We start from the raw sequence: 24,610 nt of genomic DNA on the forward strand, positions 1-24,610 counted from the left end.
GAACCGAATCGACAAGCACCTGAAAAACGAGTACAAACACATACCACTTGCACACCGCAACATAAAAACAGTTAGACAGTTGTTCACAAATGTTAAAGATCCCATTCCCCATGAACACCAGAACAACGTCATCTAGAACATACCGTGCAAAGACTGCAGCGCCTGCTATGTTGGAACGACAACAAACATGCTCAAAACGAGAATTAGTGGACACCGGACACACTATAACACCTGGGACAAACTACTGCAACAAGGTTACAACGAAACAGATACCCAAATTAGTTCACTTAAGGAAAAAACAGCACTAATGCATCACAGTATCGCACAGAATCACCGGTTTGATTTCAACCAAACAAAAATTGTAGACAGACACAATAAACCACAAGCACTCCCGTTTTTAGAAATTTGCCATATTGCCAACACAGAAAATAGCATAAACAAACGCACAGACACTGAGGGACTAAACACCATATACGCTGGCATTATACACTCGATAAAAAACATCAATCAAAACAAAACAGACAACCATGACAGCCAATCTACTACCACCACAACTCAAAGCTGTACAAACTCTCAAACACACCCTTAGCAAACCGTCAAGAATTAGTAGACTACAGAGGAAGACGCAAAACCAACAGCTCAGAATATTTTATGACCCGATCAAAGTGAAATTGCCATAAAACTGCTAGAAAAAGTAAGTGCTAGAAAAAGCTTCAGGAGCTTATACAGTGTAACACACAAAAATAGGTACACATGCAGTAAGTACAGTCTAGCGAGGAAAGTTACAGATCGGTTTCATGCGAACAATATCTTTTTACATATAGCCAAGGTGGGACGCCATTTGTAATACACACCAGACAACCGATGTTGGACACCAACACACTAAACAATAGAACGATAATCCTTTCTGTAAGTAAGCAAACACACACATAAAACATAAACCAGTAACGAAAGAGGAAACCTACACAAATGTATATTTTCAGACTCCTTGAAAAAGGTGAAATAAAGTCACCGAAACTGCCGGAATAAGAAAAAACAAATCGTTTTTGCTACTATACAGGGACTGATTAAGCCGATAAACCCGTTAAATAAACCGTTTCTGTCGTTATATAAACAAATTTAGATATTAATATTGGAAATTTTTTAATGTTATCACTCTTAAATTAATGTAATAATTATTTTAAACGTTTTCCAACAAAAACAGCATCTGCTTGTTTGCACAAATTTCTTCTGAAGATGTTACCCTTGAAAGAACACGCCTTTTTTCCCAAATTTTTCATTCATATACTTACTTTCATTCTACGTTGTACAGGTTGTGGGTTACGAGTATTTGAAACTCGAGCAAATAATTTTAGTTTATAGGTTAATCAATTCTATCTGTGGGATAAATTATAACGCCTCGCTACGCATACATTTCTCAGGATGTGATACACCAAATCAACGTAGCAGTAAATCGTATCGTCAAATTTCATTCACTTTTATTTACCCTAACACTAGACGCTAACACAATAAAAACAATAAATACAGAGAAAAGAGTACATTTACACTGGATTCGGTTGCCTGCAGCTGTAGCACCAAGGACCATTTAATGGTAACCGTTACTGGAGAGAGTGAAGGTGCAAACGTTTTGCAGCCACAAACATAAATTAACTACTTGGCTACAGTCTCTAGCTTGTGTGTTTTCAACCACTATTCCAAACAAGTAAAAAAAAACTTAATTCAAAACAGAAAATGAGTGAGTAAGTTGGGGGGGCAGGCATCGTTATATCACTAGAATGAGTTGCTTGTATGGGGCGGATACTGTTTTCTTTACTTTCCTTCGTATACCACCGAAATCGTGGGTGTGAGTAAATAAGATTTTCATCATGTTTCATGTCTCAATCAATCGTGTTTGTCCTGTGACAGTTTTGAAAAACAAAATGAAAACTTGTCTTAGTCATTGTTTGGTGCCGGAACGGACACGGCGTTCACCGTTGCGGAATCAAGCCACCGGCTGGAGTAGGGTTTATTATCGCATGTACCTAACTGTTCCGTCTACCTTTCTTTGTTGTGATAGAGGTCCGGAGTGTAAACAGAAGAAACATCAACTGAGGTGTGATTTTTGAAAATTTGAGGTCAGTCCTGTTTGTTTTTTTTTTCTTTTTCTCGAATTCGTCTGATGGCATTCTTCCGTAGCAGTCACGTGCCCATAATGCCTGATGTGGTGGTGATGCTGATGGGGTTGTTTTGGCTTAGCCTACAATGATTTTGGCGTAGTCATCGTTATCTGGAACGAAAATTGGACAAAAAGGGTGAGTTAGACGTTGCGAATGGAGGTTAGTCCGGCTCGTGCTTGCCGATACAATTGGATAATAAATCACGATTAAATTGTGATTGATTTTCTTTTGTGGTGTAGTAACTAATTAACTGTTGCCTTGAAAAGAAGATAAATAGATTTCGTTCGATAAAATATTCAGTGCCTGGTGATTTTGTGTTATGTTTAAGTTGGTTGATCAAAAAATTCTGTTTTTCTATGGGGTTAAAAAGTGCTTTGCAACTATGATTATAATATTTTTGAAATAATGCATCATGTCCTTTGATTCTCTAGAAATATTTCTAGACACGGAAGTCCCCAGCATGCATTAGATACGGTGATGGAAAGTGCCCAGCAAACAAACAACTCAAAAGTCAAACCAGCACAAAATTACCTGAATTTTCGCAACCTCCAAGGTATTCTAAAACACCCCGTTGGTGAAAAACGGGCTGTTTACCCTTAGTCTTTTGTCTCGATTTTTTTCGTTCGTTTGTCTTCTCGGATGGCAGCACTGCTGCCGTTGTTGTTCGTGCTGCTACTGCTACTGTCCCGGGTCTGTCTGCTGGTCTGTTCTCTCTTGTCGGCCGGTCGTCGTCGGTTGCGGTCCTGTTTGGTCGGCGTTTGCTTTGACGATCGGTCCGGGTCGTCCAGCTCGTAGGCCAGTGACTTCTGCACCTCGATTCCGGGCCCTAGTTTCAGGCTGAGATCGTAAAGTTGCTGTTGGTGAACTTGATTGTCATCGCTGTTGCGGTCATCTGTCAGTGCGGTCGATAGGGGTGGGGATAGGAACAGGGACACAGTTTTAGTGCTTGGAAGAGAATCGGAACTGATCGTGTAGGTCCCTCGAGACCGCGGATCGGGTTGGCTGGAGTGGGAGTGCGAAATTGTGTTTTCCTTCTTACCGGACATTTTGACGCTCATGGACCGATATATGTCATAGGAGGGTGGAAACTGGGAGTCGGTCTCGTCGATGTAGGGTGAGTTCACAGACCCACCGAAGGAAGTTGTGATCGATTGTGAGTGGGTAACGGACTCAATAGGACCATGCGGTAAACCGTACAGCGGCGGTAGGTAGTTGTTGTTGTTCTTCAGCGGCCGGAATGGCGGAGGATAGGGATCGGTTGGGATGGTATGTTGGGAGATGACCTGTTTGTCGTACTTCATCGGTCCGGTTATCGGATGGTAACTGTTGTAGCTGTGTCCAGTCCCAGTCGGTATTTTCTGTTTCAAAATTTCCCTCAGCACGTCCGATGCCTCTACGACACTGGTCTTGCCCGACTTTGCAATGTAGTGTGACGCCATTGGGTAGGCTGAAGAAGACAGTGAAAAGCATTGTTAACAGCGCTGATAGCACGTTTCGATTTGGTTAAAATGGCACGTTTCACATTCTCATCGGAGATTACTTTGTATATTGTCCATGCTCAAATAGAAGTAAAAAACAGGTTAGAAATAGTGAAGGGTACTGTGTTCTTTAATACTTAAATATTTGTGTAAAGCTCTTCTCAGAGAATATTCCTTCTGATGACATCTCTTGTTAAGTAGTTTAACAGGTAGTAAATCTAGTAGGCAAGTGGCTGTCAAAACAATTTCCTTTTTTCACTTAACTCTTTCTACTTTTATGGAGCTTTCACATCAAAATTCAGAAATTGTCATAAAACAAGATATGAGTTTTATAGTACTCATCATTTAGATAAATCCATATTAAAACTTAACTTTCATAACACTATCTCATCTCATTGAAAAGAGCGCAGTCTTGAAAAAGAAACGGCGTAATTTTATCTTCAAACAGTGGAACAGCGATGATCACAAAAATGTTGCTCGATTGTAAACAAACAACTGTCAATAGGTAAAAGAGCTTCGATCTACAGGGACATACGTACCAAAAAGGTCAACAATGTGTAACGGATTCAAAATTTGTTTTAATGAATCAAATGAAATACTTCACTACAAATCGGGCCACATATCAAAGTATTTGTATGCTTATCTAAACATATAAAAATGCAGCTCTGTCTATCTGTCTGTCTGATCCATATAGGCTTGGAAACTATTGAACCAATCAGCATGAAATTTTATAAATAGGGGTTTTAGGGGCCGAGAAAGGCGACTAAGATAGTTCGAGATCCTTCCCTATTCTGAAAGGCATGGGCCCCAAACAAATGAAACACAAATTTATGCACATCCTGAAATCTAACCAAGCTAATACAACCAAATTCGGCATGTGGATGTTTTTAGGAGTATCAAATATCTCCGAAATGATTCGACACCCCTCCCTCTTCTGGAAGGGAGGGGTTCCATACAAATGAAACACTAATTTCTGCACATCTCGAGAAGTAACCAACTAAATGGAACCAAATTTGGCAGGTGAATGTTTTTTCAAGGGTAACTATTATATCCATAATGGTTTGACATCCATCCCTCTTCTATAAGGAAAGGGTCCCATACAAATAAAACACAAATTTCGCACAGCTCGAGAACCATTCAACCAAATACAACCAAATTTGGCGTGTGAATGTTCTTAGAGGCAACAAATATGTTCATAAAGTTTCGACACCCCTTCTTCTTCTGGCAGGGAGGGGTTCCGCACAAATGAAACACAAATTTCTGCACTTCTCGAGAAATAATCAAGTAAATGGAACCAAATTTGATATGTTGAGGTTTTTGAGAGCAAGAAAAATTTTCATGGTGGTTTGGCACCCCTCCCTTTTCTGGAAGAGAGGATTCATGCAAATGAAACTCAAATTTCTTCACAACTTAAGATCTATCCAAGTTAATGGAACCAAATTTGGCATGTGGAGGTTTTTAAGAGCAAAAAATATTTTCATGGTAGTTCGACCCCCCTCCCGTGGTTCTGTGGTTAGCTATGTGGTCCCCGTGGTTCTGTGGTTAGCGATGTCGGTCGGCTAGCTCTCCCACACGGTTGTGATATCGGGTTCGATTCCCGATCGAGTCGAGGATCTTTTCGAGCTGGAAATTTTCTCGACTCAGCACTGGGGCACGGTGTATCGTTGTACTTATCCTACACATGCAAAATGTGCCAAAAACAATATCGATAACGAATTCTCTCAACTAATCTAGTTGATCGAGACCGCTATTAGCCCCAAGGCTAAGCGTGCGATATTGTTGTTGTCGACCCCCCTCCCTCTTCTTGATGGGAGGGCTCTTATAAATATTAAACACAAATTTCTGTGGTGGTTTGCCACTCCCCCAGAAGGGGAGGGGGGTCTCCCATACATACTAAACAGATATTTCAACCAGGTTTTCCGAAAGACACCCTAGAATAATCGGGTCGATGCACAGGTGCCAAAACTCGACTCCAGACGCCATTGTTAACTTTAAGATGGAAACTTCCAGTTTCTATCCGGAAAATATCTCCAAATACCATTCTGAAATCTAAGATGGCGAGGTTCGGTTTCTGTAAAACAGCGGCAAATGACCAAATTCCACCCAATATGGGTATTTCCGGGAGGGTTATGATGCACTGAAGCCACTAATCGACATCAGACAGCATTTTGAATTGTAAGATGGTGACTTCCGGTACCTGGAAAACAACCAAAAATGGCCAATTTCTATCCAATATAAGTATCTCCGCAACCAGAATGATGCACAGGAGCTAAAAATCGATTACAGGCACCATTTTGAATTCAAAGATGACGACATCTGGTGGCTGCCAAACAGCCGAAATGACCAAATAACAGCAATTGCTTCCTGTTCTCTTTTTTTCCGGTACACACTGAAACATAACCGAGAAAACCGCCTAACTACGTAGGTTCCAGACAGCAACCCAAGGGTTAGGAGCACAATTTTATTCACACGACAAAACTGTTTATGTATTTGATTGTAATTGTGTTATGTAATTCTGTGACATTAATTTTATGTAAAACTGTGTAAAAGATATGGGGTTTTTACGCGTTTGTTGTAAATCTGGAAACTCCAGGTTTATACACAAAGGCTTTTCCCCATCACCCCTCATCATGACTGTGAAGTTAGATGGGGCAGAAGAAATAAACAATAAACAAACTTAACCCAATATAGGTGTTTCTTAAACCAGAATGACGCTCAGGGGCTAAAAATTGTCTCCAAATGCCATTTATAAATTCAAGATGGTGACTTCCGGTTTCTGGAAAATAGCAATATCCCTTTTCCTATAGTGGACCACCCGCCAGAATAACTCAATTTATGCTTAAATTCGAGAGATTTTTAGAAAACTTTCTTTCGAGAAACATCATATCCATCCAATCTGCATAACAAACATTCATGTATTCCGATTTATGTTAAGAAAAATTGTGTTAATCTGAAGAGTGGTCCACTATAAGTTAATAAAGCAAAGAGTTCCACAATAGGTTAAATAAAACACTTGTATTACTATTGAGTATTTTATCCTATTATGGCTCATTTAGTAGATGTACCATCTATTTACATTAATTTAACGACTCTCCTATTTCAATGATGCAATCGACTAAGTGTTAGTAAATACTGATGAAATACCTGCGTAAAAAAGTGAGTAAATTCGTATTTTCATGCAACGTAACACGTCTCAATATGGGCCACGCACATTTTTACAGCTCCACTCTCCTCCATTTTTTTTAAGGGATTTTAACCGTGGCGGTCATTCGTCCCTACCTCCTCCAAATGAAAATTTAAATTTAATAATATTTCTCATGATTCTGATAGTGAAGAGTGAAGAGTGAAGAGTGAAGAGTGAAGAGTGAAGAGTGAAGAGTGAAGAGTGAAGAGTGAAGAGTGAAGAGTGAAGAGTGAAGAGTGGAGAGTGAAGAGTGAAGAGTGAAGAGTGAAGAGTGAAGAGTGAAGAGTGAAGAGTGAAGAGTGAATAATGAAGAATGAAGAATGAAGAATGAAGAATGAAGAATGAAGAATGAAGAATGAAGAATGAAGAATGAAGAATGAAGAATGAAGAATGAATAATGAATAATGAAGAATGAAAAAAGAAGATTAGATAATGGAGAATGAAGAATGAAGAATGCAGAATTAAGAATGAAGAATGAAGAATTTGTTTTCAACATCCGGTCAATCGAAGCGCTTATCGGCATGCTTTGACCCGTTCTATGTAGAAAAAGGTTAATTAGCTGAAATAGCATTAGTTTTGAGAAAAATATTATTTATACTTAAACACGTCTTTCTTACAATCATACGAATACTGTGACTGGAATTTTCTCGAAAGTTCTGAATTTCGTAAAGTTTAACTAGAGTAATAAGATGGTACCTGCACCAAGTTACAAGATAGGTACTCACATCAGTACACAATTTTCTTCGAGCTCAAATACCAGTTTGTATTTTTTCATGAATGAATGAATTTATGAATGAAATATCGTAAACTGAACGTTTTCTCGGTTACATTAATAAGATGTTTCTGCGGTAAAAAGCTTTAACGAATTGAACTACACTCGGAGGAGACTCACTACTTGTGCTTAACGTTTCCTATATGCAATCGAAACTTTACCCGCGCGGAACGTCTCTAGGCGTGGCTGTGATGCACGGTCGATTGGTTATACTTTTACAACGAGTGTTCTGTGCTGGGGGAAGATATCTGATGTCGATCGGTGCATCGCTCGGTCAACCGATATTATGCCGCTGAATGACAAAGTACAACATTACGAATTTATGATGATGGGCACCTGCTGCGGTTGCCGTGCGCCATTTGGAAATGATATTTAAATTAATATAATCGTGGCCAACGAAAACGATTACCATTTCCGGTCATTTTGGATGCATCGGTTACCGATATGGGCGAGTGGTTCCACGGATTGCGACATATTATAAGTATGCTCATAACGTATTGTGTGATATGGAAAAATTTCGTTTCGTATTGTAGATAGTAATTGAATTTGTCAGCTGGAAAAAAATTTTACACTTCTTAATTGCTATTGTAAAATTTGCAAATTGAGTTACACTTTGGTGAATAATTAGGGTTCCAATTTGCAGCACAACACCGAATTAAATTAAACATGTGGCGATTGAATTAAGCTTTTCATCACACTGGGTGGCATAGTTGAATATTCAATCTTAACCCGTTCTTGTCAGAAGCGTTTGTAGATGATTACGAATTAGATACATGAGTGACAACATGACACCGATGTCACTCCGCGTACGATTGACGGGGCTCTAATTACTCTCAACAGGGCAGCGACCCGAGACAAAGTTTAGGTTTCGCGCGATTTATAGCAGTCAATATAATATGCGCGACAACGAGGTTATAAGGGACGATAAATTTGCGTTGGATGCGGTTTTGAATAGAAAATCAACTGATGCCGATAAAAAACGCGGATGAATATGCTTTGTACTTTTTTTTTCGAAATATCATTGTAGACAGAAATTGAATTTATTTTTGAAGAGTAAATAAAAATTGTACATTGTATTGAAAAAACGAGTTCTACCTCCCGCAGAGTCAAATTTAATCAAAAGTGTTGTTCACACCAGATGACCAGATGTTTGATGAGATTCGATTTGAAAATTTAATAAACAGATAATCAAAAATCTTACCAAAAGATTCAGTTTCGGTACCGTACGACGTCAGAGGAGATTTGTAGTAGCTCGTTGCTTTCGGTGGCAGATAGGCGGCTGCTGAGGGAACACTGTGTACTTCATGACCATAGCTTCCGGGAGTTTCATAACTGGTGAAACCTGTCAATAGGAGGAACGGGGCGTTATTAATACTAACCAACCATGGATACAATGCCAATCAGATAAAACCGATTGTTTTATCCGTAAGTTTATTTAAAACCAATTTCTAATGATAGATAACATCTTAGAGTAGTACTTATCGAATCACACGTTCCGATAAAAGCACCTGAACGAACATTGACTGCAACGGATATGTACGTTCTTCTATTGAACGGTGTTAGATTATTATTGAAGAAACAAAAACAATTAGATTGGGTTTTATCGATTGCTCTTGCAATCTAAGACTCCATAGTCGGTAATGAAACAGCATCACCGCATTGTAGGTGATGATTATTTCAGACGCAATTTGCTCTTCTGAAACCAGTTCCTAACGAGAGATAACATCTTCCAGAGTGGTGTTTATCGAATCACACGCTCCGAATGAAGCACCCAAACCAGCATTGATAGCAACGGATATGTACGTACTTTCACTTGCTGGTCCAGTGTGGTGTCCGGACGATGACGACGAACCCGAAGAGGACGATGAAGCAGACGAGACGAGTCCCGCTGAACCGGACGACAGCGAACCACTCAGCTTGGCGAACGGAGATATGTGCGAGTGGGCAGATGGGACGAGATGCGCCGATGTCGTAATCTTCTTGCCCACGTCGGACACGGCATCTCCGCCGACGGCGATCACCTTGCCAAGGCCACTGACTGCGTAGCCGGAGCCCTTAATGAGTTGACCCTTCAGGATTGTGATGCCACCGGTGATGGCTTTCACCGCTTGGAACAGTGTGTTCAGGATGGATTTCTTCAGGCCCCATCCGTCGAATTTGGCTTCCTCCTGCAACCGAAAATGAACGATGCATTTAGTACATATGTAATTCAATCGATGAAGTAAATGTGTTTAATAAGGTTCGCCTTGGATTAGCCGCAAAACAATATTGTTTGTATCTTCAAGCTGACAGAAAAAGAAAGAATAAAATAAAATTTTGTATGATAGACCGCTATTCCGAAAATGTGCTAACGTAAACAGACACTTTTTTTGATTCACGATACTTTAGAAAGTGTAATATATGGGTCGATTAAACTGGTAAACACAGGTTTTGCCGTAGAGCTGAACTGGAAAAAAATGAAAAATTATAGCTTTTTTACAATTGCTGTGAGTTTTTGTGTTTCTAGCAGAGATAAACTTTTCAAAGAATCAAACAAGTTCAAGCATTTTTAACGGTTATATGATATTTAAATATAAATTGATAAATAACGGAAGAACCCTCGTCAAATTGACTTTATTCGGTGATTCACGCTCGCGGGATGCCGTGCAAAGCTCTTGAACGGAGAGCTGTTCAAATACGTTAGAAGGATACCCTATCAGAAGAGCATAAATAAAAAATTACAAAATTCTATCAACAGGAGATCCAAATAAAATTTTCAAGAATGATTTTGTATTTTCCCATATGCAGTTGATAACAAAAATGAATCTGAATGATCAAGATTAAGTTCCTGAAATGAAAACATGTCTAAACAAATTTTCATCTCTATCAAAAGCTGTTGTGTCTAACAATGCACACGACACAAAATGAATCTGAATTTCCACTAATTGTTTGCAAGAAATAATACAGACAAACATTAATCTATATGTGGTGGAATGATTGACTTAAAAAGACTAATATTACTACTAACGATCAATTCATTTTTCTAACGACAGAGAATATCGTATCTTTTGCTATTTTCTTGATGACATTGTCAATGTGAGACTTAAAAGTTAATTTGTCATCACTAACGTTCATTCTGTGCCGAACACGCATCAGTACTGGACGTGTTTGGTGATCGGTCCGATAGAGTATAAAACAAAAGACGTGTGAACAAGTGTTGGCATTGTTTGCCTGGTCGAGTGAAATAAATCCGGGTTCAAGGTCGTTCCTTTGTGCAACTGTTTCGCATCGTGACTGCCAGCTGGTGCGTAAGCCGATTTGGCTGCTGGCTGGATTGTGCTACAGCAGTGGACGAGACACAAACGAGGAAAAAGAAGAAGCCATCAGTGTCAGCAAGTCGTATCGCTGTGTGGAGTGATCTCACACCTGGCTCGCTGCTGGTGGCTGTTTGGTGCTGCTGTATTGGTGCTGCTGGCTGTAACGGCTGCTACTTCGAACGATCGGACAACCAACCTTACTGGAAGGGAGAAATAAAAAGGTACGTGTTCTTGTCAGCGCTAGTGCGCTAAACATAGCGCGATGGATGTAGATCCCTCGCCTCCCGCGCCACCATCCCCGAACCCCTCTGACCCTGACCCTTCTGTTACCCCCTCCCCTGTTCATCCTTCAGTCCCCCCTCGCCCCAGGCTTTACCCAGACGGAGCCCAGGGCAGCTATACTGTTTATTTTCGGCCAAAGGCAGGACCGAAATCGAAAAAGTTGAACCTCTTGCAGATTTCTAAAGACCTGACGAAGGAGTACAAGGGCGTGACCGAAATTTCCAAGGTCCGGCCTAACAAGCTCCGTGTCGTGGTCGGTAACCTGAAAGAGGCCAACGATATAGCTTGCTCTGAGCTCTTCACACGCGAGTATCGCGTTTACATACCCGCACGAGACGTGGAGATCGACGGTGTCATAACCGATTCGAGTCTGTCCGTCGAGTGTATACTGCAAAGTGCCAAAGGGTGCTTTAAGAACAAAACGTGTCCCGAAGTAAAGGTGCTCGACTGCAAGCAATTGCGGTCAGCATCGATCATCGGTGGCAAAACAGTATACACTCCGTCAGACTCGTTTCGAGTTACGTTCGCCGGGTCTGCACTACCAAGCCACGTCTCGATCCACCGGGTTCGTCTCCCTGTGAGGCTCTACGTGCCCCGCGTCATGAACTGCCTGAATTGCAAGCAGTTAGGCCATACAGCTGCCTACTGCTGCAATAAGGCACGTTGTGGCAAGTGTGGGGAGTCTCATGCGGAAGATTCTTGCAGTGTTAACGCTGAAAAGTGTATTCACTGCGGAGAAAATCTGCATGAGCTCTCGACATGTGCGGTGTACATGCAGCGCAGGGATAAAATAAAACGGTCTCTCAAAGAGCGTTCAAAGCGTTCCTACGCTGACATGCTGAAGAAGACCGTTACCACTTCTCCCGTTACTTCGAACCCCTTCGATCTGTTGCCCTCTGAGGAAACCGATTCTGACGATTCACCAGCGGGAGCATCTTACGCCAATCCTGGGGAGTCTAGAAAGAGGAAAAGTGTTTCCTCTCCTAAACTTCCCAGAAAAGGTCCTAAGATTTCTCAAAGTGAAATGAAGGTTACAAACAAACCAAACAGTGCTGCGGAAAAACCGAAGCAAACTCCTCCTGGGCTGGCAAATTTAAAGTCCCAGAAGGAGTTCCCAGCACTGCCAGGAACATCTAAAACCCCAGTTGCTCCTTTTACACTCCCAGTTGATGAAACAAACTCTGGATTAGTGAAATTTTCTGACATTGTGGACTGGATTTTTGAAACTTTCAATGTACCCGATCCAATTAAAATTTTTCTTACAGCATTCCTCCCAACAGTTAGATCATTTTTGAAGCAGTTGACTGCCCAATGGCCTCTCCTTGCAGCGATTGTATCCTTCGATGCCTAATTCAACTGCGTATATGAAGGATTCTATCTCTGTCTTACAGTGGAATTGTAGAAGTATTTTACCAAAAATTGATTCGTTTAAAGTTTTGATAAATAAAAACAAATGCGATGCATTTTCCCTTTGTGAAACTTGGCTTACTTCAAATATTGATCTCAACTTCCATGATTTTAATATTATTCGCCTTGATCGAGACACCCCATATGGAGGAGTACTTTTAGGGATTAAAAAGTGCTATTCTTTCTATCGTATTAACCTCCCCTCGATTCCAGGCATCGAAGTTGTCGCATGTCAAATGACAATACAAGGTAAAGAGCTTTGTATTGCCTCAATATATATTCCCCCCAGAGCACAGGTTGGGCAACGGCTGCTCTTTGATTTAATAGAACTTCTTCCCTCGCCACGTTTGATTTTGGGAGACTTCAACTCTCATGGCGTGGCTTGGGGTTCCCCATACAATGATAACCGCTCCTCTTTAATCTATAACCTTTGCGATGACTTCGACATGACTATTTTAAACAACGGTGAAATGACACGTATCCCGAAACCTCCAGCGCGCCCAAGCGCTTTGGATCTATCCTTATGTTCGACGTCGCTACGGTTGGATTGCACATGGAAGGTAATCCTCGATCCTCACGGTAGCGACCATCTGCCTATTCTTATTTCAATTACTAACGGGTCAACTCGCATGCGACCAATTGACATTCCGTATGACCTCACACGAAATGTCGATTGGAAGTTATACGAGGAAATGATTTCAAAAGCGGTCGAGTCGATTCAACATCATTCACCACTTGAAGAATACAACCTCCTCGCGGGCTTGATTCTCGACGCCGCGTTGCAAGCCCAAACGAAGAAATATCCCGGCGTAACGATCAAAGAACGGCCTCCCACTCCGTGGTGGGACCAAGAGTGCTCCGATGTCTACACGCAAAGATCCGACGCGTTTAAGGCCTACCAGACGGGAGGTATACCTGGCGACTATTTACGGTATTCGGAGCTTGATACCAAGCTTAAAAGCTTGGCTAAAGCAAAGAAACGTGGATATTGGCGTCGGTTCGTGAACGAGACGTCGAGGGAGACATCGATGAGCACTCTTTGGAACACAGCCCGAAGAATGCGGAATCGCGTAACGGTCAACGAAAGCGAGGAGTCTTCAAGTAGGTGGATATTTGATTTTGCCAGGAAAGTATGTCCGGACTCTGTTCCTGAGCAAAATATTGTTCGCGATGCGTCTCCGGGCCACGACGCGATAGAATCACCTTTTACGATGGCAGAATTTTCAGTTGCCCTCCTGTCCTGTAACAATAACGCGCCTGGATTAGATAGAATCAAATTCAACTTGTTGAAGAATCTACCCGGCAATGCCAAGAGGCGCTTGTTGAACTTGTTCAATAAGTTCCTGGAGCAAAACATTGTACCGCAGGATTGGAGGCAAGTGAAGGTGATCGCCATCCAAAAACCAGGGAAACCAGCTTCTAATCACAACTCTTATAGGCCGATTGCAATGCTATCCTGTATCCGGAAATTGATGGAAAAAATGATACTCCGTCGTTTAGACCACTGGGTCGAATCAAATGGTCTACTATCAGAAACTCAATTTGGCTTCCGCCGTGCCAAAGGGACGAATGATTGTCTTGCGTTGCTTTCAACAGATATTCAGCTGGCGTATGCTCGTAAAGAACAAATGGCGTCTGCGTTCTTGGACATTAAGGGGGCTTTTGATTCCGTTTCTATTGACATTCTTTCGGATAAACTTCACCGACAAGGATTTTCTCCAATTTTGAACAATTTTTTGCACAACTTGTTGTCCGAAAAGCACATGCATTTTACGCATGGCGATTTGGCAACTTTTCGCATTAGCTACATGGGTCTTCCCCAGGGCTCATGTTTAAGCCCCCTTCTTTACAACTTTTATGTAAATGACATCGACGAATGTCTGGCAAATTCATGCACGATAAGACAACTTGCAGACGACAGTGTAATCTCTGTTACAGGAGCCAAAGCTGCCGATTTGCAAGGACCATTGCAAGATACCTTGGACAATTTGTCTGCTTGGGCTTTACAGCTAGGTATCGAATTCTCTCCGGAGAAGACTGAGATAGTAGTTTTTTCTAGGAAGCATGAACCTGCTCAGCTTCAAACACAATTAATGGGTAAAACGATTTCTCAGGTTTTGGTACACAAATATCTTGGTGTCTGGTTCGACTCTAAAGGCACCTGGGGTTGTCACGTGAGGTATCTGATGAAAAAATGTCAACAAAGAGTGAATTTTCTTCGTACAATAACCGGACAATGGTGGGGAGCCCATCCAGGAGACCTTATAAGGCTTTACCAAACAACGATATTGTCTGTTATTGAATACGGGTGTTTCTGCTTCCGCTCCGCAGCAAACACACATTTGATCAAACTGGAGCGAATACAATATCGTTGTTTGCGTATCGCCCTAGGTTGCATGCAGTCGACCCATACGATGAGTTTGGAGGTTTTAGCTGGAGTACTACCATTGAAAAACCGCTTCTGGAGCCTGTCTTCTCGTATTCTAATCAAATGTGAGGTCTTGAACCGTCCCGTGATTGAAAATTTTGAAAGGTTAATCGAACTTAATTCTCAAACCCGTTTTATGACATTGTATTTCAATCACATGTCCCAAAATATTAACCCTTCTTCGAATATTCCAAATCGTGTCGACTTATCAAATACTTCTGATTCTACTGTGTTTTTCGATACATCCATGATAGAAGAAACTCGTGGAATCCCGGATCATTTACGCGTGCAGCAGATCCCTAAAATTTTTTCCAATAAATATCGAAACATCAACTGCGACAATATGTACTACACTGACGGATCACTTCTTGATGGGTCCACTGGCTTCGGTATCTTCAATAACAATTTAACCGTCTCCCATAAGCTCGATAATCCTGCTTCTGTTTACGTCGCAGAATTAGCTGCAATTCAGTACACCCTAGGGATTATCGAAAAAATGCCCACGGACCATTATTTCATCTTTACGGACAGTCTCAGTTCCATTGAGGCTCTCCGATCGATGAAAGATGTTAAGCACTCTCCGTATTTCCTGGGGAAAATACGGGAACATCTGAGTGCTTTATCCGAAAAATCTACTCAGATTACCTTAGCGTGGGTCCCTTCTCACTGCTCGATACCGGGTAATGAGAAAGCGGACTCTTTGGCTAAGGTGGGCGCAACAAACGGTGATATTTATGAAAGACCAATTGCCTTTAATGAATTTTTCGCACTTGTACGTCAGAATACGATCATCAGTTGGCAAAATGCTTGGACCAGAGGGGAATTGGGAAGGTGGTTACATTCCATAATCCCCAAAGTATCGACGAACCCGTGGTTCAAGGGGTTGGATGTAGGTCGGGATTTCATTTGCGTGATGTCCCGGCTTATGTCCAATCACTATAGATTTGACGCGCTCCTCCGTCGTGTTGGGCTCGGGGAAAGTGGTATCTGTGCCTGTGGTGAAGGTTATCACGACATAGAGCATGTGGTTTGGTCATGCCCTGTACACCGTGACGCCAGGTCTAAATTAATAGCTTCCCTGCAGGCCGAGGGTAGACAGCCGGCTGTTCCTGTTCGTGATGTCTTGGCGAGCCGTGACCTATCCTACATGTCCCTTATATACGTTTTCCTGAAATCCATCCACGCCCCAGTCTAGTCCCGTTCCCCTCCGTCTACACCCAACAAAACGACAAGAACACGTTTGAACCTTAAGCACAAAACCAGCAACCAGACCCCGCACAACAGAACCAGGACCCAAGGACTACGAGCCTCTGTCCCAACTCAAGACATCGTGGCTCAGCAGAACGAATCCATACATGCCATTCGACGATTATCAGACGACCATTGAACAACAAAACACTGATTGGAAATCCCATGCTAGTTTTAAGTTAGACTTAATTTCAGCTCGTAGTCGGCAGCGAGGATAAAAAATTTGCTTTAGTTTTTAAGTCATCAGATATAATTGGCGCCGTTAAACATTAAATTGTATTTGTGCCGTGTCAAATAAATGTTATGTGAAGAAAAAAAAAAAATCACTAACGTTAGTATCCAGCCAAATTCGGGTTGTTTGTGCGATCAAAGCACAAAGAGAATGAGTTTCCTGCGACAACAAATAGGGGAAGTGTGGTGGCTTCTTCAACGCCGAAAATGTGAACTATACGCTGAACATTTTGACTGCAGTTCGTAGAGATGCTGTTAAAAGCTACGCGAAAACTGAAACCTTTATTCTCGTCTGGACAGGACGGTGTCACTTCTCTGTGTTTGACGGATTTTCTCGAGGTAACTAAGTCGATACAATCTATACGATTTGAAGGCCGCTTTTGATCGTATTGACTACGACATAGCTCTCGAAAAGTTTGAACAACTTGAATTTTCTGCTCGCCTCTGAGTCTGGCTGGACTTTCACTCGAAACAGAAGAAATTACAAGTCAGAATCGACGCATCTGTCTCCCAGGAATTCATCAACTACTCCGGTGTGCCTCATGGCAGCAATCACGGGCCAATTCTGTTAATTTTATTCCTTGATGATGCTACGAACCTATACACCGTAGTTGCAAGCTCGTGTATACGAACACATATACGATCCGCATACATTCCCTAGGATTCCTCACATTGGAATCGTGGGCGTCTTCTATGAGGTATCTTGAAAAAAATACTCAGGGATACCCTGTATATGGGACTAGGATTCTTGAATGAGAATCGTGTAGTGAGAATCCATCGGATTCTGCAGGATTCCACATTGGAATCCGAAGACTTCGCATAACACGATTCTCATTCAAGAATCCTAGTCCCATATACAGGGTATTCCTGAGGATTGTTTTTCCAGGATACCTCATAGAAGACGCCCACGATTCCGATGTGAGAAATCCTAGGGAATATATGCGAAACCTATCGATGCTACAAACATATATATGAGTTTATTCTAACCGGGACGACAGTCAGGTCAAATAGTCTGTCCGTGTCAGTGACAGTTGTTGAAATTTGTAATTCTTTGAGCAGTTTTGTAAGCAACTTCGGCTTGATGCTAGTTGGACGCAAGGTCCATGGTCAGTCAATTTACGCCGTTGATAAAAATCAAACATTATTTTGAGTCTTTCTAGATGATACAATTTCAGATTCAGATCAGAAGAAACTAAATAAAAATATTGGTGAGTCTAGTTAGGCTGGAAGGGAATTTTTTCAATGAAAAATTTCCATTTGTTAACCATCAATTACACGAGCGCATGGTCAATATTACTTCCAAACATAGGTTTTGTGTACTTCCAGAACAGAATTAACAAGTTACAGGATTGAATTGGCTAGAAGAACACTCTGAGAAGGAGATACATAAATCGCAGTCATTATTTACTCAATCAGATCCACCATTTTCTCAGGAGCGATTTGATCTAAAAAAGGAAGCGAGTTTACCATTCTATCACTCGTATATTATTCGTAATGGTTTTGGATTGATTCGTAAATTTGCGTAAAAAATACGCGTTCAATCAAAACATCGCGTAAAAACCCCTAGCAAGAAAACCGCGCAAAAATATTCCGTCCGTATCGCAGAAACGATTCATCTCACGATTCTGTCGGCGAGTCACTGAGATTCTCTTTGTGTTAGTTAGGAATGCGTGTATGCGGCTCCAACAGATTTCTCAAAAAGAAATTTAAAGATTCCAGCATTTAAATTTTTGAAAAATCCTACATTTAGATTCCATACACGATTCGCACAAATTCTGTCCGTATCGCAGAAATGGTTCCTCGTGCGATTCATTTGGATTCTCGAGGAATAAATTTTTTCCATATGTGATTCGCACAGATTTAATCCGTATCGCAGAAACGATTCCTCTCACGATTTCGTCACCGAGTAATAGGTACCGTGCTGGCTCGAAATCCGTACGCTTAGGTGTACAGGTGTACATGATAATCTTCGACGGTCAATATAAAATCAAGAAATCACATATTGCTTTAAACTGACATGTTTAGTTATAGGTCTACTTATATTTTATCACTATTTTCCAGCAAAATGATTAAAATCGCTCCGAAACTCGAAAAAATCATGTTTAAATAGAACATGTTTTGAATCGAAATCCGTACACAGTTTTTTGTCTGAACCGAAACCCGTACACTTTTGAATCGAAATCCGCACACACGCGATATAGACTGGATCAAAGTCCATACAACAATAAATCAAACTCCATATAGATGAAGAAGTACAAAAATGAACATCTTTTATTTATAATTTATCTTTAAATTACCGAAAAATTATATTTGAGGATCAACTGGCTCCTAAAGTTTCACACGGTTTTCAAATTTTTGATATCAGCTGAAATAGTGCAATTTTCGTAGCGTTTCGTAGTAACCGGAACGCCGGAACCTCTCGAAGCTTCGTTTAAAATTGTTTGCCGTGTATTTAAAATTGTTTGCCGTATATTTATACTTGTTTTCTTTCATTATATGCTGAAAACAAGAAGAAAGTTCAACAATATATGCATGATACACACGCTGTACGGATTTCGATTCAAGCAAATAAAAAGAATCAAAATCCTTACGGCACAGTTTTTGTTGAATAAATACAACTTACACTATTTATTAGGCAATATACAGTTCGAAAATGACAAAGACTTACCTTTTCCTTCAATTTTAAAAAGATTCACAGAGTAAAACACTTATATCCCACTTGAAAATCGTTTTTATCTCAAGATCGTTTCCTTAGTAAATTCTCTAACGATACAACGAAATGACAACCGATACACGATTGATTTTTCATTTTAAATATTTTTATTTTATGGCCTACTGGCGCATAGTTTAATTTTACAGAAGGCCAACAGCTCAACGGATATGTACATGTAACTATCATATGAATTTTCACTTTTATAATGCTCAAAACTGAAGGAAAACATCAAGGTGTACGGATTTCGATACTGTACGGGTTTCGATCCAGCACGGTATTGTCAATCAAATCTTCGGAAAGTGTGTAACCATCTCGTTTCATTATAAATTGAGCCGCAAAGCCTACCACTATAAATACACGATCACTGGACACTCATCGGAGCGTGATGAAACTGTAAAAGATCTTGGTGTTTATTTAGATTCGGAACTATCCTTCAACAGCAGCAGCAGTTTGTGATTGATAAGAAAAAATCGACAGCTCGGCTTATTATTTAAAATCGATCGACCCGCTATGCCCTAGATCACTTTATTTTGCGTTTGTACGGTCTCACTTGGAGTCTTCCACCGTCATTTGGTCACCGTAACACGCAGCTTGGATATGAAGAATTGAAAGCATTCAAATTCGTTTGGGTTCCCAACGGCGACATAGGTATCGATGGTCGTGGGGTGGCGTGATCCACTTACAACCAACCCAACTGGTCTAGATTCAATCCTAGCCGACACCGGGAGATTTTCTGAGGTGAAAAATCTCTGGGATCACGCCTTCCATCGCATGAGGAAGTAAAGCCGTTGGCGCCGGTTCGTTAATCAACGGGTCGTTAGTTAGGGTCCTGGGTGGAGTCGCCTCCCGGGCGTCGGTGATTGGCACAACAACAGTGGCGGAACTAGACCGACGGAAAATAAGCGAGAATAAAAAAAAAAAAGTTCGTTTGGTACGCGTCCAGGAACCGAAGGTGGCTCAAACCGTTAGTTCTGCCTCCATATGCAGCTCGTTGTAAATTCCTGGGGATAACAACGATTGCTGGGGATTGCTGTCTAACTACTTTTGTCTGAGATTGATTGCGGTTCATTTTTGGAACAGCTTAGGGTCAGTGTCCAATCCAGGCGTCTGAGATCCAGTGCCGCTTTCCTCTGTCGTCATTAGTAAGAACGGATTATCTTCAAATCTCACTTCTACACTCGGCTTAACGATCATTTCCATTTATTTGAATTGAGACGATTTGTCGACGGATGTTCATCAGAAGGTGCTATTCCTAGTAATTTCAAATGATCTTTTTTTACAATCTTGACTACGTTACATGGCTTCCTGCTTAGAATTCCCAAAGGTGGCTTACGCTTAAGTTAACGCTGCACTCTATAAGTCGTACGTCCTGATAATTCAATCAAGTCTTCGGCGCAATCCCAAAGGTTTTTGAAACTTTGTAAATTCCAAACGAAATACTTCTTCGATCCCATCGAGTGTTTTTCTCGACGAAGAAACCGCCTCGACCGCTGCAATCACATGTAACCTTTTTACTAGACATTTTGCTTCGGTCTTCAACTCAGGTTGTACATCTGCCTCCGACGTCCCGGCTGATTTGGTCGATTTACGATCTTTCGTCATTACTAATGAAATGGTTGTTGACGCGGCGAAGAAATTGAAGTATTCACCTTGTCCAGATGGAGTTCCAGCTGTGGTTTTGACCCGTTGTATAGCTGCAATAGTAAATCCACTGTGCTGTATTTTCAATCGTTCGTTCCATAAAGGAAAGTTTCCACTTTTGTGGAAACAGTCCTACATGTTTCCTGTATACAAAAATGGCGATCGAAGAAACGTGACAAGCTACCGTGGAATAACAAGCCTCTCTGCTGCATCATCTGCGGCGTACTGTTAGAGCGAACTAAAAATTACATCGCTTTTGATCAGCATGGTTTTATGCCCGGCCGATCGGTGGCTAGTAATTTACTGCAATTCACTTCTACTTGTATTGCGACCATGGAAATGAGGGGTCAGATGGATGTGATACACCGACTTGAAAGCCGCTTTCGACAAGATTGACCATCGAATATTGCTCTGTAAACTCTCTCAACTCGGTGCCTCTAGTAAACTAGTTTCGTAGTTTGAATTGTACCTTTCGGATAGAGCACTGCGAGTTAAAATTGATTCCTGCACTTCGGAACCTTTCAATAACGTGTCAGGGATTCCTCAAGGAAGCAACCTGGGTCCACTGCTTTACATATTATTCTTCAACGATGTCGCCCTATTGCTTGAGAATAACTGTAAACTGATTTATGCGAATGACCTGAAACTTTATTTTGTTGTGCGTTCCGTGGAGGATTGTGAACGTCTGCAATTATTACTTAATATTTTTGTTAGTTGATGACAAAGAAATAAACTGACTCTAAGTATTGGCAAATGTGTAGTAATTACATTTCATCGCATCTCCAAGCCTATTGAGTTTGCGTACGAAATTGATGGCGTTACACTCACGAGAGTAGATCAGGTAAACGACCTCGGCATCCTGCTAGGTACTAAATTGACGATTGATCTTCATCGTTCAGCGGTTATATCCAAAGCGAGTCATCAACTGGGATTTATCTCGGAAATAGCTAAGGATTTTTCCGATCCCCACTATTTTAAGGCACTATATTGAGCTCTAGTTCGTCCTCTTTTGGAACTGCTGCTGTAGTATGGTACTGCTGTAGTAAACCTCGTGGAGTGTAAGAATCGAGCGCATACAGAAGCGTTTTCTCAGACTGGCCCCAAAAGATTTACCATGGCGCAATTCATCAGAACTTCCTTCGTATCCTGACCGATGTCTACTCCTGGGTTTAGATACGCTGCAACTACGACGATCAATTAAGCAAGCGATATATAGGGTAACGGGGGTATTTTGGCCCACATGCATATTTTGGCCCACCCGGTAACATTTTACGCACTTTATCTGATAAACTCAATTAATATTAGAAAATTATGCATGCAACATTGAATAACACACCTAAAAATCATACTACGCTATAATTTTCGGCCAGAACTTGGCTCTAGGTAGTGTTATTTTGGAATTAGTTCATACATATTCAAAGTCATGGCTGAGTCAACCCAAAGTCAAGAGGAAGTGGTAACATACAAGTCAACGTCCGGAAGCTATTGTAACAAATATGTATGCTTCTGAAATAATTCATTGTTGTAGTAACATCAATAAAATGTAGGGATACCATCTGGTCGAAGTTAGAAATCAGGACACCTTTTCTGGGCACAAATTTGACTAATTTATTCTATTCTTCGAAGTATGAGCAAATATAACACGTAATATTTGATTTACTCAGTTTTTTTACGCGGGGACACGTACCTCGCAGAAAAACGTGTAATAAAAAAATCCGCGTATGAAAACGCGTAGTTTGAAAATCCTTCGATTTAAAAATCCGCGTGAAAAAAAAACGTTAATTCGAAAATCCGTGTAGAGAAATACCTAGTAAAAATCTGAGTGTATCTCTGACGATCCACTTTCATCAAACCACTTCGAATTTTTACGCATTAGTAGATACTTTAAAAATTCAACACACGTAAACTGCTTCAACTTAAACTTAACAAATTCCAGATGCTTAATGGTAACGGTCAACGCTCGAGAGATTCGTCTTATCACTCTAGTGAGATTCAACTAATGAAAAATTTCGATCGCAGTGAGCGTTGCGACCTGGAATCGAAAACACGGATTGAGGCAATTCTGAAAAAATCTGCTTATTGCCACACAACAAAGTTAAATGTCTCAAGAAAATCAGGACAAATGCTCAAACACAAAAAATAAATCAGGACGCCCAAATAGGACTTTAAAATCAGGACATGTCCTGCTAAATCTGGACGGATGGTATCCCTAATAAAATATCATAGAAACAGTTTGTATACTCTAACATGTTGAAAAAAGTTGAAAAAGTTGTTAAACGCATGGCCGAAATATGTTTGCCTCTTTCTGAAGCAAACATGTTTTGGCCATGCCAAGTTTTGACATCTCCTTGATTACCGTTCGGCCGTTGCACGTGAACAAAGAAGCAGCTTGTGACAATTTACTGGTAATTACTTCTTAATTTATCACATTTAACGATATGAAATTAGATAAGAATGCCTGTCAAACCGCTATAAGCCGAATCATTTCATTTATAGATGCCTAAAATTTACAAAAATTCACAGTAGAAGGATGTTCTCCTCAAACCCACTATTTTTGCTCTAAAAATACCGATGATGATCTTAAATATAATTAGTCCGAACTATTTCCATACACGTCTGTAAATATACAGGAGGGCCAAGGAAAAAATTTGGTGGATCAAAATATGTTTTTAGTACTTCGTAGAAATTTTGATATTTCTAGGATATTTTTCAATATATTGCATTGTTGAACGGTGTATATTGAAATAGACACTTAGCTTTAAACAAAGGTATAATAGAGTAGGTATTTATGTTGCAGAATTGTGTTTGTTTTTAATGAACTGTGCGAACACTTCCCAAAGCTGGCCAAAATACCCCCGTTACCCTACTTTTTGACAATTTGCGATTATGCGGGTCATTCATACAAACAATTGTTCCGAAGACACTTTTAAGCTAGGATGAAGGTTAAAGGCGCTATGGAATTAGGTTCCACTTTTTGCCTTATTGGACCACTGTGCAGTGGTCCCGTTTTCTGAGAAGGTTGGAGCGCGAACTCAATCACTGCCCAAAACATGACCATCGACTTCGCCGCCTCCAAGAAAATTGTCGTATGTAGCACCTCTTGCAGCACAGCTTCCCACATCGGTATATCTGAAGGTCATCTAATCAAGCAGGATTTCGCGAAACGATAGATGATCGCAATTTCACGGGCATCACCAACGTCAGAACCAACACCTAGTGAAGTACGCAAAACTCTTCCTCTATTACAACATTAACAACAGTGACGGTACAATCTCGTGCGACTAAAGCAATCCAGCGTCGCTGAAAACTATGCGCATTTGCTGTGCTGCCAGAAAAGGGTGAATTGGTTGAAGTCTCTTTCGAGGACTTTTGGAGTTCCGTAAAACAGCTATTAACAGCGTCACAGAGAACATCCTGGGGTATGTAGTACGAAACCGACAGAATTACGACTACAAAGGGGCCGTTCCTAAGCCACGTTGTCATAAAGAGGGGGACGAGGAGGTTTGACAAAAGACCACGAAAGATCACGCACGGGGGTGGGGGTTAACGAAATGACTACGTGAGCTGACTTATAATTTATTGTTGCCACCAAGTCAAAAATGAAGCTTTTGCATTTTTTCCTCCGAAATTTAGAAACAAACGAAAAGGCCACGTGGTTAAAGTCGAAGGTGGGGGGGGAGAGGGGTTGACCTAAAGACCATGAAAAACTACGGGGGAGGGGGGTATGAGGGGTATAAAAAGTGATCAAAATATGACTACGTGGTTTAGGAACGG

General features: G+C 41.0%; 1 protein-coding gene across 6 annotated transcripts in view; it reads right to left on the reverse strand.

The window, feature by feature from the left end:
* Positions 1 to 1,466: 1,466 nt before the first annotated feature.
* The window catches only part of LOC129734098 (serine-rich adhesin for platelets), a 101,121-nt gene continuing 77,977 nt past the window's right edge, over positions 1,467 to 24,610 (reverse strand). For all 6 annotated transcript variants that reach the window (XM_055695830.1, XM_055695827.1, XM_055695829.1 and 3 more), the window contains exons 5-8: positions 9,398 to 9,758; positions 8,792 to 8,932; positions 2,688 to 3,603; positions 1,467 to 2,266 (exon numbers count right to left, since the gene is read on the reverse strand). In XM_055695830.1, the coding sequence (XP_055551805.1) occupies positions 2,753 to 3,603; positions 8,792 to 8,932; positions 9,398 to 9,758 (1,353 nt within the window). In that variant the 3' untranslated portion in view covers positions 1,467 to 2,266; positions 2,688 to 2,752. The remainder of the gene's footprint in view (positions 2,267 to 2,687; positions 3,604 to 8,791; positions 8,933 to 9,397; positions 9,759 to 24,610) is intronic.

Source organism: Wyeomyia smithii, chromosome 1 (assembly GCF_029784165.1).
Source record: "Wyeomyia smithii strain HCP4-BCI-WySm-NY-G18 chromosome 1, ASM2978416v1, whole genome shotgun sequence".
NCBI classification, from domain to species: Eukaryota; Metazoa; Arthropoda; class Insecta; order Diptera; family Culicidae; genus Wyeomyia; species Wyeomyia smithii.